Raw genomic sequence first — 20,523 nt, 5'->3', positions numbered from 1 at the left:
AGAGCGTCGAGGCCGGGGGGCTTCAGAAGATTGGTGGGTCGAGCTCGATCTGCTGCGGCTAGAGGGCCGAGACGACTTGCTACGTCGGGAACTCGGTCTGGGAGCCTGAGAAGATGCTAGGGGAGGAGGAGGTCGAGTAACCGACCTGGAAAAAATAACCTCGGCTACCCTTTGAGTAGCCTCCTTCACAGATTGCCCAGCCAAGAGAGCATCCAGAGCAGCGTCCATGCTCTCTCGGGACAGTATAAGGTTCTTCGGGGGCTTGATTTGGTCCATCTTCACTTCGGAAGCTGCAAAAGTCCACAATCAACACAAAGTAAGGTAACAAGCCACGCAGATTACAAAGGCAAAACGATACAGCTAAGTGGAGTAAAGTACCCGCGTCTCTAATATCACGAAGACTAGACACAAACATACAATTCTCGACATCATACTTCTTCTTAATAGAAGTCAGTTGAATATACCCGACCTGTTCAGTAAGGCTCAGCTGGGGCAGGTCATTGCAGTTCAGTGAAACATCCTCCCAGGATAGTTCTAGGACCTAGATGAGCCTGGACTCCTTCTTGAGCTCCACTACTGCAAAGCCCTCCATCTAGCCCTTTATTGAGTCTTTATGACCCGAAAAGATTGAAAGCCCCCCCAAGGGAAAAAAATAATAAAAACCCTGGTTTTCCCTAACTAATCGGAAGAAACAAACAAACAAATGCACCGTGGGTTTGAACCCCCAGCTCAGACATACGGATTCAAAGGAGGACATAAACAGAATGGAATTGGGAACTAGCATCCGAGGAGTTATCCTGAAGTACGGGAAGACCTCGGTAAAGAAAGGAGAAAAAGGGAAGGTTAGGCCAAACTTCCTCTGCTTAGCGAAAAAGACCAGGCTAAGATCCTTTTGGGGATCGATTAGGTCGGAGGGAGGAGGATCAGGAAGAACAATCCTCTCGTTCGGGTAGGGGGCTCGAATACGAAAGAGAGGGGTATCTAAATACTCCTTAGAGAAGAAATTTTTTAAGGAAGACGGAGTGACATTAGATTCTACTCTAAGAACGTTGGGAAGTCTCGGGCTATCTATGGAAGGACAAAGAGAAGAAGCATACCTTGAAAGTGGCTGGGGCAGAAGGGCGATGTAGGCAAATCGAGCAGAGGACGGAAGAGGGCAAAGGTTTCAAGAAGACAGAAAGAATTCGAAATTTGAAACAGTGATGAGACGAGGAGATGTTTTGAGTAGACTTGTCCTTTAGGCGGCGCGATCATTACTACTCTCGGTATTTACCCCCTCATCAGCCAGACAATAACTGACGAGAAGGTAAAGGGGAGGAAGACGGAGTGACATTAGATTCTACTCTAAGAACGTTGGGAAGTCTCGGGCTATCTATGGAAGGACAAAGAGAAGAAGCATACCTTGAAAGTGGCTGGGGCAGAAGGGCGATGTAGGCAAATCGAGCAGAGGACGGAAGAGGGCAAAGGTTTCAAGAAGACAGAAAGAATTCGAAATTTGAAACAGTGATGAGACGAGGAGATGTTTTGAGTAGACTTGTCCTTTAGGCGGCGCGATCATTACTACTCTCGGTATTTACCCCCTCATCAGCCAGACAATAACTGACGAGAAGGTAAAGGGGCAATTGATGACCGCTGAATTTCTCCACCCCGGTCTGGGGCCAGGCCCACGACACCAGCTCCTCTTCTAGGGGCCTTCAAGTCTCATCACATGCATCAAGTCCGGCCCACTCAGCCTGAAGGTCGGACTTCCATCAATCTCCTCAATCAGGTCGGCCTAGCCCTTTGGGCCCGATGAATAAAATCCTCTCCGAGTTCGGCCCATATCATATCATTCGGTCCGGCCCAGAATCAGGAAGAAGACCTACCCATCCTTCACTTGGGACCACCCGTACGCGCGTCCGGGAGAATCAGGGGCCGTTACGCATAGGGCAGCGATCTGATTTCCTCATACGTCCATATCAAAATAACAGGGACAGGTGGCGCAATAACACACATTCTATTGCACGTCACTGGCAGACAAAAGGAAACATATAAAAGGAGAAATACTCTCCTCTAGGTTTAAGTTTTTTCAGTTTTACAGAATTCTTATAAAACCCTATTTTCCGGATATTAGATCATCAATAGTTAATAATAAATTTTATTTATTTGTTTTTCTTAATATACTCATATTCATAATAAAACTTTTTCTTTCTTAGTCTTGTTGTAGCCATTTACTTCTAGTATGCATTTGCGTGACGTATAAATAGTTTTATTTTGAAAAAATTATTATTTAATTTTTATAATATAAAGAATTTACTAATTAATTTTTTAATTTTAAAAATACATTAATTAATCCTTTTATTAATTTTACTTTTAAATATTTTATTATTTAATTTTAAAATATTTATTAGTTAATTTTTTAAAAAATTTATTAATTAATTTTAAATTTTTTTATAATATTTAATAATTAAAATTAACGAAAACGCTTGTTAATATAATTTTTAAAATAGGAGAGCGGACTAAAGAGTATTTATCAAAACGACGACGTATATGTATATATTAGTTTTACCTTTTTCTCGCATTTGCTTCCCACTGTGTTATCTGTAGGTTTTGTTTCATAGCTTTGATATATATATATATATACGTAAAGGACTATTTTTGTTTTATTTCAGTAAAGAACATTCAATATCTCAATCTCTTTTTATTTTAAATTATTTCTTATTAATATTCAAACACAAAAACTCATTATTTTGAAGACGACTCTAACTAAAGTAAAATGTTGATGTTAATAAATTATATATAATGACTTAATTAGAAAGAATGTAAATATATTCTATTAGTTATACATAAATTTTTATTTATAATAAATATAAAATAAATAATGTGAACAAACGATTACAAGATTTTAACAATTACGAGATTTAAATGTATAATTAAGATTGTATTAGTATGATTATTTTCAGCCCAAAACAAATAATAAAATAAACATTTTAAATTTTCATTTACCATATGAAATTCAATTTTAATAAATATTTTACGCATGTAGAAAAAAATAATATAAATATTAAAAGGTGATAGAAATTAATATAAAAAAATAATAATATAAAAATTAATATTTTAAAAAATTGATAATTTTTTTTATATTAGAGTATAATATTCTATATAGTTATAAATTTTTATATATCTATAAATTATAAGTATCGTAATAATATTAAATTTATTAAATTAAAAAATACTATTTTCTTATTTAAAAATTAGTTATATTTTAGAGAGAGAGTCAAGTCATTCCATTTCCACCGTTTGTATATTCTAGATTTTGATATTTGATGTTAAAGCACTTTGAAGTCAACCGAAGTGGCCTTTGGGCGATGTTGAAACTTGGACTTCAAGTCAACCGAAGTGGTCTTTTAATGGACTTCATGATGATAAATTGAGCAACGGATTCCGAAATTTAAGTGGAGTGGTTAATTTTATTTTTTTAATAATATTTTTAATTTTATTTCATTTTTAATTTTTTTTTATTTAGACGTATATTAAAAGCAAAATGTTCAAATTTCAATTTAAGCTCAAGTAGAACAATCAAAATATTTATATAAATAAAAATTTACAAATTTAATTAAATTTACCCATATAAAAGGTTGAATATATAAAAATAACTTGAATAATTAGTCAATAGTTTATCATAAAAATATTTTGAAAAAAATTAGTAAAATAATTTAGAGTTGAAATCTTGAAAATTAAAAATAAATTTTATGGATTCCAAAAAAATTAATAGAGAGACATATAAATGATTGTTGAAAAAATAATATAGTAGTTAGATATTTTATTTATAAGAGAATTATTATTAAACTCTAAATTTTTATATTAAAATTATTTTATTAAATCATCTTTATATTTTTTTAAAATTGAATTATTTAATATATTTTAAAAAAATTAATTAACTTGTTTTAATTTTAATTATATAAATAAAACAGTATAAATATTTAAAATTATATAAACTAAATAATATAAATATTTAAAATAAATTAATAATTTTTTTAAATAGATAGAAAATTTAATTTTATAAAATAAAAAATCTCTTTAATTAGCTAATTTTCAAGCACGATGAACTAATAAATTTTTTAAAAAATTAAATAATAATTTTTTTAAATAAAGTTACATAAATGCCCCTAAAAAAGTTGAAAATTTTCAAGGACCTATGACTCCCGGCTCTTGAATAAATCTATCAGTGATAATAGGATTTATATAATATAAATTAAACTTATATAATTATAATTTAGAGTTATATATAACAATATTAATTAGATTCTTAAAGAGTAAAAATTTATTTTTTTAAAGTTATTTTTTACAATAATTGAATTTATTTTTTAATAGAAAAAATACATTAATCAGTTTTTTTTAATGTTTCAAATATTAAAAAATTTTAAAATATTTTTCATAAAATTAGTGGAACTTTAATAGGATAAAAAAAGTAATTTTGTGTAGTCTTTTTATCCAACCGAATAAAAGAATTTTAAAAACAACTAATTGAATTAGTTTTATAATGTTTTATAAAATTATTCCTTTTTTATCAAATTATTTATGTCAATTTTATATTATACAAAATAGTACTTTTAAATTTTAAATCTTAATAAAATCTTGAATAATTCTGTTTAATAATTAATTTTTCAAAGAATTTAATGAATATTGAGAATTTACAGGACACAACAATCATCCAATTTTTTTTTTTTTAAAAAAGAATAATCATATTTATATACATGTTGATTTATTATTAATTTATCATAAGATATCATGCATTGAATATCACCGCTTCGTTGCACCATTGATCGTAGATGAGAGTGGGAAAGACTTTACGAAGACTTGCTGTTGATTTTGTGCTCCATAAATAGTCATCTTCACTTCTCTCATTTCATATTCAATCTTTAGTTGGATATGAAACTTCCATGGCTTACCATCTTCAATCCCTCTCTTTCTTCTTCTTCTTCTTCTTTTTGCTGCATTTTCAGCTCCACTGTTCATCATCTTTAGCAAAAAGTTGTCATCCAAATGAAAGAATGGCCTTGCTTAGATTCAAGGATTCACTGTTCACTTATGATGATGATGCTGGTTATTCCTATTCCTCTTGTGGCGAGCTGCCCACTCTGAATGACGCTTGGGACGTGGAGGATACGGACTGCTGCTCTTGGGGTGGTGTCACCTGTGATCGGTTGACTGGTCATGTTATTGGCCTCGACCTTAGCTGCCATGATCTTTATGGCACCGTTGCTCCCAACAGCACCCTCTTCCTCCTTCCTCACCTACAGAAACTCAACCTAGCTCATCTTCGTTCTGATGGTTCTATCCCTTCTGGGTTTGGTTTATTTCCAAATTTGACGCACCTTAATCTCTCCAGCTGTTTGTTCTCAGGCTATATTCCACCTGAAATTTCTCGTTTGTCCAAATTGGTTTCACTTGATTTGTCTTTCAATTCTGACTCTGATGAAGTCTTGAAATTCCATAGTCATGTATTTGAAAATTTATCACGAAACCTCTCAAAATTGACCTTTCTGGATCTAAGTGAAGTGGACATGTCTTTGGTTTCACCTAAATCTTTGTTGAACCTTTCTTCTTCTCTGAAATCTCTTCATCTCTCAAGCTGTTTCTTGCAGGGGAATTTACCAGGAAACTTTTCGGGCTTTCAATCCCTGGAGGCGCTTGATATTGCATCCAACTTTGGTTTGATAATTAAAAGTTCAGAAGCTAAGTGGCCTGCTTCACTAAGGATCTTAGATATCCACGAGACAAGTTCATCAGGAGAGCTATCAGATTCGATGATCAATCTCATGTCGTTGGAGTACTTAGATCTCTCATTCAACAGTTTCTTTGGTTCAATTCCAGCATCTCTTGGCAATCTTGAGTTCTTGAAGCACTTGGATATTTCAAACAACAATTTCTTTAGCTCAATTCCAGTAGAACTGGGCAATCTCAGGTCCTTGGAGTACTTAGATCTTTCATTCAACAATTTCTTCAGCTTCATACCAACAACGCTTGGAAATCTCAAGTCCTTGAAGTACTTAGATTTCTCATTCACCAATTTTTCTGGGTCGATACCATCAGCACTTTGCAATCTCAAGTCCTTGAATTACCTAGACGTTTCATTCGCCAATTTTTCTGGGTCGATTCCAGCAGCACTTGGCAATCTCAAGTCTATGGAGTACTTGGATCTCTCCTTCAACAAATTCTCTGGCTGGATACCGCCATCACTTGGTAACATTGAGCAGCTCAAATACTTAGCTTTGAAGTCTAACCATTTTTCAGGGCAGATTCCTGATATTTTTGCTAAATCTAGCAAATCAGACTCGGTAAACCCATCTCCCTACAATTTCAGCAGTCAGTTGCAATTTTCGCTTGAGGATGTTGATTTTAGTGATAATGAGTTGCACGGGCCAATTCCAAGTTCCATTTTTGAACTTGTGAATCTTAAGAGTCTTTTTCTTTCTTCTAACAACCTTAGCGGCACGTTTGAGTGGAACTTGCTTAGAAAGCTCAAAAATCTTGTGCAACTTGATCTTTCATGGAACAGTGAGCTATCCTTGAGAAGTAGCAGCCATGTCAACTTTACTTTGCCCGATCTTCAATCATTAGCTCTTGCTTCTTGCAACATAACAAAATTCCCATATTTCTTGAAAACGTTGGAGAATTTGAGCTTTTTAGATCTCTCCCATAATAGAATTCATGGCAAGATCACCAAGCAGAAGTCATTCGGTTGGACAAGCTTAAGTACTTTAAGTCTCTCTCATAACTTTTTGACTGGAATCGAGCAATATCCATGGATCAACATTCGAACTCTGGACTTAAGTTTCAACTTGCTCCAAGGATCACTTCCAGTACCACCAAATTCCACCGAGATTTTCTTGATTTCCAACAATAGATTGGGTGGAGAGATCCCTTCATCAGTTTGCAATTTGACTTCTCTTGCGGCGCTTGATTTGTCTAACAATGATTTAGCAGGATTGCTTCCAAAATGTTTAGGAGACATTGTTGAATCTCTCTTTACCTTGAATTTGCAGGGCAACAACTTCCATGGTGGAATCCCAGAAATATTTGCACATGGTAGCTTGGTGTATCTGAATGCTAATGGCAACAAATTCAACGGTCCATTGCCAAGATCTCTAGCAAATTGCACGAGTCTGCAAGTTCTAGATTTGGGGAACAACAAGTTAAATGACACGTTCCCCCATTGGCTGGAACATCTCCTAGACCTGCAAATTCTTATCTTGAGATCCAATAGCTTCCATGGAATCATTGGAAATCCCATTACCACATCTCCTTTCCCCAAGTTGCAAATTCTTGATATCTCTCACAATGAATTCACTGGACTTCTACCTTCAAAATATCTACAGCATCTGAAATTTTTGATGAAGGTGGGTGAAGTTAAAGTTGAAGCAAAGTATGCAGGAGATAGTGCATACTATTTTCAAGATTCTTTGGCTGTGGATCTAATAATGAAGGGGGTGGAGCTTGAAATGAAGGAAATTCTAACCATTTTCACAGCCATTGATTTTTCAAGCAATATATTTCAAGGAGACATTCCTGAAGAAGTTAGTCTGTTGAAGTCTCTAGTGGTGCTCAACTTTTCTCACAATTATCTAACAGGTCACATCCCATCATGGCTTGGAAATTTGACAGAGCTTGAATCACTAGACCTCTCAGTTAACAGATTTGTTGGAGAAATTCCTCAGCAGTTAACAGTTCTAACATTTCTTGCTGTGTTGAATCTTTCATATAACCACCTCAATGGAATCATACCTCAAGGTAACCAATTCAATACATTTTCAAATGATTCTTACATAGGGAACATGGGTTTGTGTGGATTTCCACTGTCAAAGAATTGCAACAATGGTGAGGCATCCCAGTTACCTCCTCCAAGATTTGATGAAGGAGGAGATTCTGCAGAGTGCTGGTTTGATTGGAAAATTGCATTGATGGGCTATGGATGTGGACTAGTGTTTGGTTTGTCCATGGGATATATCATATTTGCAACAGGAAAACCAGAATGGTTTGTGAGAATCGTTGAAGCAAAACAATACAAATGGACGAGAAGATCAAAAAATTTTAGGGGCAAAGGGAGAAGAACTAAGTAAATGCAGATGCAAAGATCCATATTAGAATAATTGCGCTATGTTTCATACTCATCCGCAAGCTTTTGCAAAGTCTTTTTCTTTTTTTTTTTTTTAAGCAAGGAATTGGAGGAGTGAGAACTCAAACCTGTATCTACCAGCTGAATTATATATATTTTCACTAATGGATCAAATCAGGAAAGAAATACATATGCTTTTGGATCATTTTCAAATTTTAAGTGGAAAACACATTCAAATAAATTATTTTTGAAATGTGTAATGTTATATTGAGAATAATGTATGTCTAAGTCACATAGAAAATATATAAAAAAGAAAAAGAAAACTTAATATAAGAAATCCTACAGACCAACCTAAGATTTCTTGTGGAAATGAAGACTTTACGAAAAGACTCAAATTAATTACTCTTTCTATATCTATTTAACAGTTCTCATAAGCTTCGGTGACAACTCGGTTTATATTTCCAGTCATCTCTCATCATTACTCCCCTTTACAAGCTTTTAACTATTTTGGATTAAACATTTTATAAGAGTTTATTTTATTTTATTTTATTTTTATTAAATTTTTTATTTAAAATAAAAAAATTATTTCTTTTTAATGGGCTATGGGCTTCAGACAATGAGCTATGGTTTTTTTTATACATTAATTTATGAAATATTTTATATAAATACGAACATAATGAACATTTTATTGAAATTTTGCTTTCTTTAAACATTTGATCAGGTGATAAATTGAAACTATTATTCAATTTTTATTTCTCAATGCTTGATGTTAGAAATTAAAGAGAGTAAAAAAAGCTCTTTCTGAATATTGTAAATTTATAGATAAATGATTTAAAGGATTTGATGTGTTTTGCATAAGTTGGGTAAAGAAAATTTAATAAAATTGTATTAAAATAAAAGGAGAACTTTGCAAGGGCTTGTATTTAATATATATCCATAGTTTTTTTTAATATATATTTTATAGAAATAAATGCTAATATATATATATATATATATAATCAGAAAAAGAAAATAACAAAATCCAACTAGGCATCGAGGATAGCTTTCTTATCTTTCTTCTTTTTTATGGTAATAGCATTTATTGTCAAGGATTTTCTATACGAAAGCAATTGAATTTTACTCCAAAAATCTACACCAGGATAAATTAAATCTTGGTTATATGATTTTTTTTTTTTTTTGTTAAAAAACGTCTAGTCCAAATAATAATAATAAAAATAATAAAAGAGAGAATCTTTCTGGTCTGAACGAATTAGGTCCACCACCACAAATCAGCTCCAAACAAGAGTGTTTTCCTATATAAAGAGCCACTGCATGCACCTTCCTCTTCACCACCAACAAAGCCTTAAAACCATGGACGGTAGCCACCAAGACATGTTCACAACTCTCACAAATGATCTCCTCGTCCTTATCGTCGGTAATTTACCATTCAAAGAAGCAGCAAGAACAAGCATCCTCTCTAAGCAATGGTGCAATATTTGGCGAGAGACCGCCATCCTAGAGTTCAATGAGGACTTCTTTGTAAAATTTCAAGAAAATGAAGAAACCCAAATCATTCAAAGGATTGCTTTCTTTGATTTCGTCAGGGGTTTCATTGCAAACTACCCCCAAAGGGAAATTCAGAGTTTTGCATTGGCTTGTTCAAAGCCACAAGATTTCCTTGCAGACATTCAAGACTTCGTTATTTTCGCCGTCTCGCGAAATGTGAAGGAGCTGGAGCTAGATTTATCTGATCCTAGATGGAGTGAAGACGATCTTGATAATCATCTAGCAGTAGCTGAATTGCCTTTCCAGGCTTATCATCTTGTGGGTCTTGAATCACTGAAGTTGTTCTCATGCAGCATTGATGTGTCTAGGGTTTCCAATTTCACTACCCTCAAGGATGTCTCTTTAGGGTGGATAAAGATAAGTATAACTTTCATTAAATCCTTATTGGTGACTTGTCCATTGATAGAGAGTTTGAGTTTAAAGAAGTGTTGGAATGTGATTGAACAATTTGAGATTTCTTTACCAAACTTGAAGCTAAAGAATCTGATTCTTGAAAAGTGCAATTTTATTCATGACATGTTCTGGATTGACGGTCCAAATATAAAGTTCTTGAAATACTCAGGAAAAATTGGTCATTTTCACTTGTTGGATCAACGTAATCTGGCAGAGGTTGATCTTGACTTTGGAATGGAGAACGAATTTAAAGAAGTTGGTGCCTTTCTTTATGACTTCCTGCAAGAGCTTTATTCTGCTCGAGTTATGACTGTGTGCAGTGTCTTTCTTCAGGTACTAGCTAGTTTTCTCTCCCTATCAAATTGCTCATATATATAAATCTTTGTTTTCTCTGATTTTTAGGCAGATTTTATTATTTTTATTATGCTTTTTAACTTCAAACTCGTGGATCTTATTTAATCTTACTTCATGATTTAATTCTTCATTTAAGAGTAACAATTACTCATTTATAATTATATTTGACATGTGCATCACGGGTATAATTTAAATTTAAATTTAAAATATATAATATTCTATATATTCATAATTATTTTTTTAATTATCACGTGTTTATATTATTTTTTTTAAATTTAAAAAAATATGTACAATCATTTGTCGTTTTATAAAAAATTTAATAGAATACGATCTTTTTGTTATTTTATAAAATATTTTAATACTTCAATTAACGGTCTTTAATTACAATTATCCTACTCTTAAATTACTCAATTGAGCATCAATGCATATAGCAATACCAGAAATGACATTTTATTCACTTGTCATGCTCATTTTGATTAAAATTTCATAATATTTATATCAATCCACCTGTAATTAATCAGTGTTTTTGCAGTCACTACACATAGTTTGGAACTCAAACACTTGGTGGTTTTGGTACTTGCAGACTATAGCACAAGAAGCAGAACCATTAGGTTTACATGCTCCCATCAATGTCCGCCATCTGATCTTGAAAACTGCAATGCACTTCAATGAATTTCATGGGATCAGATTCATGTTAAGAAGCTGCCCACGTCTAGAGGTCCTTACTTTTGACATAGGCCCTCGAAAAATTTTCCCTGTGAGTACTTACTTTCCCTTCTATGAGGTGATTGATTCTTGCGGAAATTGAGTATATTTACTGGTTAGGTATCAAAGAGTATTGGTATTAGGCATTAAGTTTTAAGACAAAGATCACATCAGACACGGATGTAGTCTGGTCTGTGAGCACTGCAAGATGAGGAGACTGATAAATATTGTTAGAATAAGCACCCAAATCTAAGTTAAATACACAATCCCGTGGAATACAGTATTTTCGCAAAATATCTTACTTGGGTAACAATGAATTTCCAGGTCAAGTAAGAAATCAAACCCATGAAATCATATCCAAAATTTCAATCCACATCATGATATGCATATACATAATGATGAATCATTCTATTGTATATTGATATATAGGTTTGGAGTGTTGCATCAACTTAACTTGTGTTTTGGGTTGTTACTCTCAGGATTATGTCCCTCCCTTTGAATTAGATCCTCATGAATTCTGGTCAAAGGACATAAGGATTCACAGGTGTATCCGCCGCTCCCTTCTAGTGGTAAATGTCAAGGCTTTTAAAGGGACATTGAGTGAACTTTATGTCTTGAAATACATAATCTGCTATGGTCGCCAACTAGAACAGCTTAATCTCTACATCTCCAACGAAGAAGGCGAAAATGGCGAAAACAGGGACACATATATGGCAAGAGTTCAACAAATTAGGGAGTTCGAGAACTCCTCTCTTGACCTGCAAATATCTGTCTTCTAAATCTGTGTTTTCGTCTGATATATGTGAGTTTGTTCATGTTTAATTTGTATGCATGTTTGGCTTTATATATGAAACTTTCAATAAGCTATATGTATGTTGTGTCGAATGAAACTTGATTTTAAGGATGTTTTGAGTCTTTCTTTTTTTCGTGGAGCATTTTTCACCCGAATTTTATTGTAGTTATAACAAATTGATGTCGTTTAAATATTTTTTAAACTATGTGATTGTAATTTCCGTTATATCTTTAACCTTGATCGACCAATATGATATTAATCATGAACCCATAAAATTTAATTAACGAATTTTTATTAAATTTTAATTTTTAATTTAGTTTGGAATTAAAATACTTTTATTTGTTTTTTAAAAGCTATGTTTTTGGTACAATAGATTTTGAATTCAATACTTTTTAATCGGCACTAATATTAATAAATAAAAGCCCGCTAATAATAAAAAGTTAATTATTAAATAGAGTTGAATATTAAATAAAAAAATTATATCTCTGCTGAATATATGGATTTCAAATAATATATAAATTTTTTATATTTATTTTTAATTGTATCGGAATTTAAATTCCTACGTACTTCTTTAGTTTTTCTAAACAGAATACGTATGTCAAATCCAAATCTATGAATTCGACTTTATCAATTTGAAAAGAACACTGTGGTTTCTGGATTTGTTATATTAAAATTTGTATAGTGAGAAGCAACAAAATTTTAATTTTATATTGTAAGATTAAAATTGACTTAATAACACATCGATTTAATAGTAAAAAATTTCACAAACAAAAATACACATTATTATTATGTTATCATTTATAATATATACTTAAGAAAATTAGAATTGGAGAACATTAAAATGGTCTTAATTCTTGGTTGTATGATCTATTTTTTAGTTTCTTTCTTTTGTTAAAAAATGTTTGGTCTAAATAATAATTTAATAAAAAAAAGGTTTTTTTTATTTGGTTTTATGTCATTATTGTACTTTTTAAAATTATTATTTGTTTAATTAATATAATTTAATTAATCGTCGAATTAAATAAATGGTATATTATTATTTAAATTTATAATTATTTATAGATTTAATATTCGTGATAAATAATATTTTATTGTGTCTAATTTCATTAGTTATACTAGAGTGTTTGCTAAAGCTAAATCTTCATAATTTTTAATATTATTAGCAAATTAAATTTTATAAAGTTGATAATGTGATTTAATTAATTAGAAGCTAGTCAATGAATTGATTCTTGCAAGTCTAGCATTTAAAAAAAAATTGATCGTTAGACTATATCATTCATAAATTACATTATGATTCATTCTAAAAATTAATATCGAGATATTTTTAAAATTAGATATTTTTTAATTTAATAGTTATTTTAATTAGTTGCTATTAGCTTATTCCTTTATTCAATTAAATCTCTTTAATTCAAAACCTCTCATTTTTATATTTTATTTTAATATACTTTTATCAAAAAATAAAATTAATTATTATTTATGGATTTAACCTGGCACAATATTTATAATTTATATATATTAAAAAATATAATTTATTTTTAATAGATTTCACACTCATCATATTTTAAAATAAATATAATAATATTATAATTTTATTTGTAAAAATCAGAATTTAAATTTATATTAAAACTAAAATTAAAATTAAAATCGGAACGACAATCAAGCCATACCAAAATTGTTTATATCATACTAAAAATTATCAAAATTTAATTTCAAATATATATAGTTTCTAAAAATCAAAGAATCAGAGATTTATTTTCATTTCTAATTTTTAATAAGAACCATATTAAAATTAAAATCAAACATTCCTAATTTTTATTATTTAATTAAAAGGCTAAAACATGAATGCTCTAAAATAAATTTATGTATAAAAAATTTAATAATGTTAATAAAATCATTTAAATTTAGGAAAATAAACACAAATATATATTATAATTATATATATAAAAAAAAAAAACTGAAATGGCTGTCAATGAAAAGGAAAACTTTTCAAGGGGCTTATATTTAATGTTTACCCATAGTTTCTCCATAGTTTCTTAAAAAAATTCACACAATATATATATATATACATAGATATCACCAGAAAAAGGAAAATAACAAAATCCAACCAGGCTTCCTTTTCAGGTAATAGCATTTCTTGTCAAGGATTTTCTAAATGAAAGCAATTGAATTTTACTACAAAAATCTATACATTTGAGTACTTAAAAGTTGTGTATTTTGAATATTAATTTTGTATTGCTTTTATAACGTAGAGATATAAGATTGGCTGAAATCCGGGGTTATTGACCAGTAGATTCATAATTGTCTATTGATTTTATTAGTCACGAGCTTATTCGTAAGTTTATTCGCAAGTCTGCTCACGAGTTTGTTCGCGAGTCTACTCACGAGTCAGTTTTCGAGACTGTTCACAAGTCAGCTCGCGAGTTTGTTCATAAATTTAAAAATGAGCTGAGCTCGCAAGGCTAAACAAATTGAATACTACTAAGTTCAAACTCGACTCATTTATCTCCCTCATCTCATACTATGCAATAGCCTTTCACTCAAAATTTCTCTATGTCATTTTTAATCTATAAAACTTACTTCTGATCTTTAAAATTTGAACTTCAACTCTCCTACTCAAAATTTTCTAAATTCAAGATGAGTTATTCTCATTATTTAATTTATTTTTATATATTTTTTACTATTAACAATTAATATTTTTATTTATTTCACTTAACTGTTAATACACTTTTTTATAATTTTAAAAAGAAGAGAACTAATGGATTGTCGATTTTATCCTTATATTATTTAACAATTTACAATTAGTTTTAAATTTTAAAATAGATTATTATTTTATTATTTTATTATTTAAATAATTTTAGATATTTATCATTTAAAATTAATATATGTTTAAATTTTTTATTTATGAGTTTAATTAATTTTATTCGATAATTATATAGGATAATTATTAAAAATTAATAATTTTGATAATATTTAAATTAATTTTCTTAGATAAGATTATTAAAATAATAATTTTAAATATTAATTAAAAATATTAAAATAATTATATTAGATTTACATTTAAATATTAAATAATTATGCAAAATAATATAAAAGAAAAATTTTATTAATATTAAATTATTCAATAATAAATGGTTGTTCTAATTAGTAATAATTATTTCAAAATTGAAATTAAATACTAATTAATTATGAAAAATATAAAAATAATAATTTTGCTAATATAAAATTATTAGATAATGAGTTGATCTTTTAATTATAATAATTATATTTTATTTTTTAAGTAAAAATAATTGTTATTTTTAAAATTAGTAAATAAGTATCTAAATTTTAGAATATACATAAATGGTAAAAAATTCAAATTTTGATATTAGAAATTATAAAATAATAAATGATAATATAAATTGAATAACGATAAATTAATTTTTAATTAAAAATATTAAAATATTAAAATAATTATAGTAATATTAAATGATTTAATAATAAATCTAAATTTATAAAATTAAAATTATAAAATAATAATTAAACTAATTATAATAATTTTAAGAATCAACTATCAATTATGTATAAAAAAATCTAATAATTTTAATATAATCTAAAACTTTTTTATGTAATTATAAAATATTAATAATTTTAATTATATAAAACTATTGTATAATAAGTTGTTGCCTTAATTATTTATAATTATATTTAAAATTTAAAGCTAACAATAATTGTCACATTCCAACACCTACGGATAGAAATAGAGCAACTATTAGATTTAAGAGCATACATATGTGTGTAATAAACCATATTCAATCATAAGCATATTATTCAGCTATAAACATATTACTATTTCATCAAGAACATGTGTGTAAAGTTTTAGCCTATTAAGCTCGCACGTGCGTAAAGTATACATGTCAAGTTAGCACATGCGTAATTTGGCCACAAAGCTAGCATGTCAATCCCTTTTAGGTTAACCTTTACATTTAGGTTTATTTCTGCCTGAGATTATATCACATTTTTAGGTATCTTGTGGACATAATTAGACTCACATTTCTTCATGAACTTTATGTATTTATGTCTTAGCTTTCTAACAAGATAAATTACATCTAATTCTAACCTTCCTAACTTAAGTTATGAATTTTTCTTTACAACCTGCTCAATCAGGTTTTAACCAGTACAATTTTGGTATCTGTTTTTAATCTAACAAAACATATCATATGCATACATTTTCATACAGATTCAAGCTTAATTTTCTTGTACAAATTTTTAGGTATACTTCTTAGGGTTCATTTGGCACTGGTCTTAATTCATTTCATTGAGTAAATCATTGGTTATGGTCTAAGTGATACTGACTGTTCCGGATATACAATCCCCTGTGACTAGTTTAGGTTCACTAGCAATTTACATACAATTAACTACAGATTCTAAATTTGGTCACTCATGACAGTTTTAGCTTTTTATATTAGCTTTCATTTGGTATATGTTAGGCTTAATTTCAATGATTGTACAATAAGTTATGAGGTTTCCAACATAGACTGTCCTGTTGGAACCTATTCTGCCAGTTTTATGTTTTTAGCTCCCATATTGTATCTATGTGCTTTAAGCCTTCCAATCATCATTTCAACATTCATATTACATATCCATACAATCAAAAGAACATTTCCAGCAAACAAAATCAATCCTTAATTTTACATATTCATGAGAAAATCAAAGGAAAAACAGAAGTTCATACAATCACCAAATACAATCACCAAACCTTTTGCACAATTCTGTCCAAAAACTTTAGGTACACCTTAGTTACTCTTTTTCCTTGCCTTTCCTCTTTGATGTACCTTCCTCCTTTTGAGTTTGTTCTTTATAAAGAATAAAAAAACATGAGTTTTAATTCATTTAACAACATATAATTAATTAACAACATGAAAGAACATGTTTACCTAACCTAGTTTTCAATTTCTATCACTTACCACTTAAGCACCTAAACTTCTCTCCTTCTTCCTTTCTTCTCTATGGTTTCTTTGCTGGTTATTACACCTAGGAACAGATTTTGCATGGATGAAGACTTTATCTTTTTGGAGAAATATGATGGAGATGAAAGATAAGAAAGCAAAATAATTTTCTCTTTCTTTTTGGTGTAGGTACGACAATGATGGACCAAATAAAAGACAAAGTTTCCTTTCAAGCTTGGTCATCTCTTAATGTATGGCTAGGTGAGGTGACACATGGTAGGTTTAGGTGAAAATGTAGAAAAAGGTGGAGGCCAAACTTAAAATTTTACTTTTAAACTTTCCATATTCACACTTTAACCTACTAAACTTTTCCACATGTTTCAATTTAGTTTTTAAACTTTCAATATTCATAGATTGACCTACTAAACTTACATTTTTAACTTTTAGAAGTTCATTTCATTTAAGCAAGCACGTCGGTTTTAGTAAGCACCTCAAGCTAACATGTCGGGAAAACCCTTAAGCACCTCCCGATAGCAACTTGATTCCGACTTGCTTATCACATTAGATGCTTTATTTTAAAATATGTCTGTTTTCTCATTTGAGTTTTCTATGATTCAGTTATTACAGCTTAAAGATATTAAAATACTATTACTGGTCACTCGTATTGTAACTCTATCTTTGCATGTATAACTCTATATGAAATGCAAGTTGAACCTCTAAACACAACTTTTAGTGCTCTATCTATAAAAAAATTGTGTGTCAAACAACTATGGATAAGCTAGCACCTCCCCTATTTAGCTCGAGGTCAAGCTAGCACCTCCCCTGAAGCTAATTACTCTAACTTAAGGACTCTTTTTATTGATGTGCTTGCTTATGAAGATATAGTTCGACATATTTGCTTGTTTCGAGATGTTAAGTATCTAAATGAATAATTTTAATACCAATAAATATTGAACATGTAAATATATATTATTGGCCCTAGTAAACCTCAGTGGGAGTCATAGATAGCATAAGGGTATGGCATGCCATATACAGTTTAGCAGTATTGCGCCCTAATGGGCTACATGATATGATATTTTCGACACATTACGTGTCATACAGTTTTCCGGCTTTTTAGCCATACAGGCTCAGTATTCGATCCCCAGGCCATACAGTTTGGCACTTTGTGCTATACAGATACAATTTTCTCTTATCTAGCTAGTTGATCCTACGAAGAGTTTATAGGGGCTAAGATTTAATTATATGACTTGTTAATGTTTTGCTAGCATGCACACAAGATGGTTACCAGAATATGAATGACCTTACAGTTATAAAATTTTCTGACCTAATTTGTCCACTTTTCACCCACTAATACATAACATTTTTACTTGCTTTTTATAAAATGATTTCATTATATCTGTCATGAGTATTCCTATTATACTTGAATAAATATATATATTGTTATTCACTCACTAGGCATAAACTCAGCGCATTGGACTTTCCATGCGCAGGTATTAGATAGAGGACGCAACAGTTAGGAGGTCTGGTTCTGCATCAGTATAGAAGCATCAGCACAGAAACATCATCATAACCAGTTATTCACAAGATTTGTATAGAGGTTGTTTATGTTTGGCATGTATATTAGTAGTCTATCAAGAGTCTGTAAATGAGTGTTGAAAATAGTACGAATATAAATAAATGTGTTTACTATTTTAAGTTATTATGTTCTATTTATAGATTCAATAATGTGAAAGGAGCAAACATTGAGATTATATGACTATTTTTTTTCATAGGGATTATTGGTAATAAACAGGGAAGACTCTTGCAGTTTCACCATTTCAAATTATTTGGTGAATTAATATGTATTTAAACAAACCAAATAACAATTTATCATGTAAAAGCTAACTTAAGTCCACATATGTAATTGCATATAGTATAGTATGTGGCATCCTTTACTAAGCTATTTTTAGACGGGTATAAGGTGTTATAATAATTTTTTTTTTTTGAAATAGGGGGTGGGGGGAGTCGAACCTTTAACCTCACAAAGCTATAAGGATGCACTTTTCACCAGGCTAAGCCTCGGAGTGCGTGTTATAATAATTTTTATTATTTCAATTTATTTAAATTAATTAAATAGTATGTAAATTATGAGATATATATATGTATATATTAAAAATCAAAATTTTGATATAAAATTATCAAAATAACACATTTAAATATTGATAAATTCTGAAAAATAATAAAAAACTAACTCAAAATTATAAAAAATTATTATAGTGATAGATTATAATTTTAACAATCAACTTAATTTTAAATGATAATATTTTAATTTTTTTTTTTTTTTTTTTGAAAAGAGAGAATGCAGAGAAGTTATTACCATCATATTTCATTACCCAGGAAGAATTAAACTTACAAAGCATGCCACTACATTACATAACAGTTGGTGAACTTTACAACCCCAGTTTCAATACTGCAAGTTAATGATAGTGATCAACTGAGCTTGAAACAGTCGAGAGTCCCTAAACCATTAGGTCTACTTCAACATGCCAAATAGCATCTGCTTTGAATTATACATTGCTTTGCTTGCAAAGCTTTGTATCAAGTACTTGCTTACCACACATTGCACAAACCCCTTTGGTATAAGCACAGGTGTGGCAGTACTTGACATCTTGGTGTACTTGCTGCTTGCAATCATGCACTTTGTATTTCCATAAGGAGTCCATCTTTTCTTCTTAGAGAGGAGTTTGTTCTCGTTCATCTTACGACCACCGCCTTCGGTGGTATTGCTTATCTGCTACTATCACCTTCGATAACTTCTTCTCGCACTTCTCGCAAACCATTGTTTCTGTTCTGCAAAATAGAAACCCTAATTGGGACTCTTTTGAGTCTTAAAAACAAAAAGAATATTTTAATATTTTTTAAAAATTAATTGAATGCATATATCGTTAACTATAAAACATTTATTATGTTATAAGATAATAAATATTATATTGAAAATTTAAAGTGAATACTAATTTTATTATTTAAATTAATTTAAATTTAATAAATAATTATTTTAATTTTAAAACATATATAAATAACAAAATAGATATTTTGAGATAGTTTTTAAAATAAATTTAATTTTGATAATATTAAATTGATAGATAAGTGTTTTAATTTAAAACATTGATTATAGGGATAATTAAGTGATAATATATACTTATTAAAATGATAACGATAATTTTGTATTTATTTAAAAACATTAAAATAATAATTATAATATTAAATTATAAAATAAAAAGTTTAAATTTATAAGATAATAAAGTAAAATTTTAATATATATATATTCAATCAATTAATTTGGTAATATTAAGCTTATTTTTTTAGAAATAATAGAATAATTAAATAATAATATAATTAATTTTGTCTATATTTAATAGAGTCATAAAAAAATAGTTTATACCAGTATAAATTATTTTTAATGTGTTAAGTTAAGTTTTAAGATAATCAGGATAGTTTATTTATTATTTTTGTTACTTTTTGTATATTTCTTTATTTTAAAAAATTTTAATAATTTATAAATATTAATTATTTTCAATATGGTTTCATTTTATTTATATTATTATAATTGATTTGTAAATGACATTATTAATATAAAAATAATAATAATAATAATCAATGTATAAATTATTTTTATCGATAATTTACAATTTTGATAAAAAAAAATTAAATTATTAGATTTTATTTGTTGA

The 20,523-nt window shown here is 29.4% G+C and overlaps 2 protein-coding genes and 1 pseudogene across 2 annotated transcripts; 2 read left to right on the top strand and 1 right to left on the bottom strand.

The window, feature by feature from the left end:
- Positions 1-5,033: 5,033 nt before the first annotated feature.
- LOC110611550 (receptor like protein 22) lies at positions 5,034-8,102 on the top strand. The gene has a single exon (XM_021751939.1). The coding sequence runs from the start codon at positions 5,034-5,036 to the stop codon at positions 8,100-8,102; it is 3,069 nt and encodes a 1,022-aa protein (XP_021607631.1).
- Positions 8,103-9,448: 1,346 nt separating this feature from the next.
- On the top strand, positions 9,449-11,874 carry LOC110611551 (F-box protein At3g62230). Its single transcript, XM_021751940.1, has 3 exons — positions 9,449-10,369; positions 10,974-11,147; positions 11,575-11,874. The coding sequence occupies exons 1-3, from the start codon at positions 9,449-9,451 to the stop codon at positions 11,872-11,874; spliced, it is 1,395 nt and encodes a 464-aa protein (XP_021607632.1).
- A 7,281-nt stretch (positions 11,875-19,155) lies between these two features.
- LOC110611361 lies at positions 19,156-19,663 on the bottom strand (annotated as a pseudogene).
- Positions 19,664-20,523: the final 860 nt, after the last annotated feature.

The sequence above is a fragment of the Manihot esculenta genome, chromosome 3 (assembly GCF_001659605.2).
Source record: "Manihot esculenta cultivar AM560-2 chromosome 3, M.esculenta_v8, whole genome shotgun sequence".
NCBI lineage: Eukaryota > Viridiplantae > Streptophyta > Magnoliopsida > Malpighiales > Euphorbiaceae > Manihot > Manihot esculenta.
Note: the sequence above shows the minus strand (reverse complement) of the source record. Positions and strands in the feature narration are given on the sequence as shown.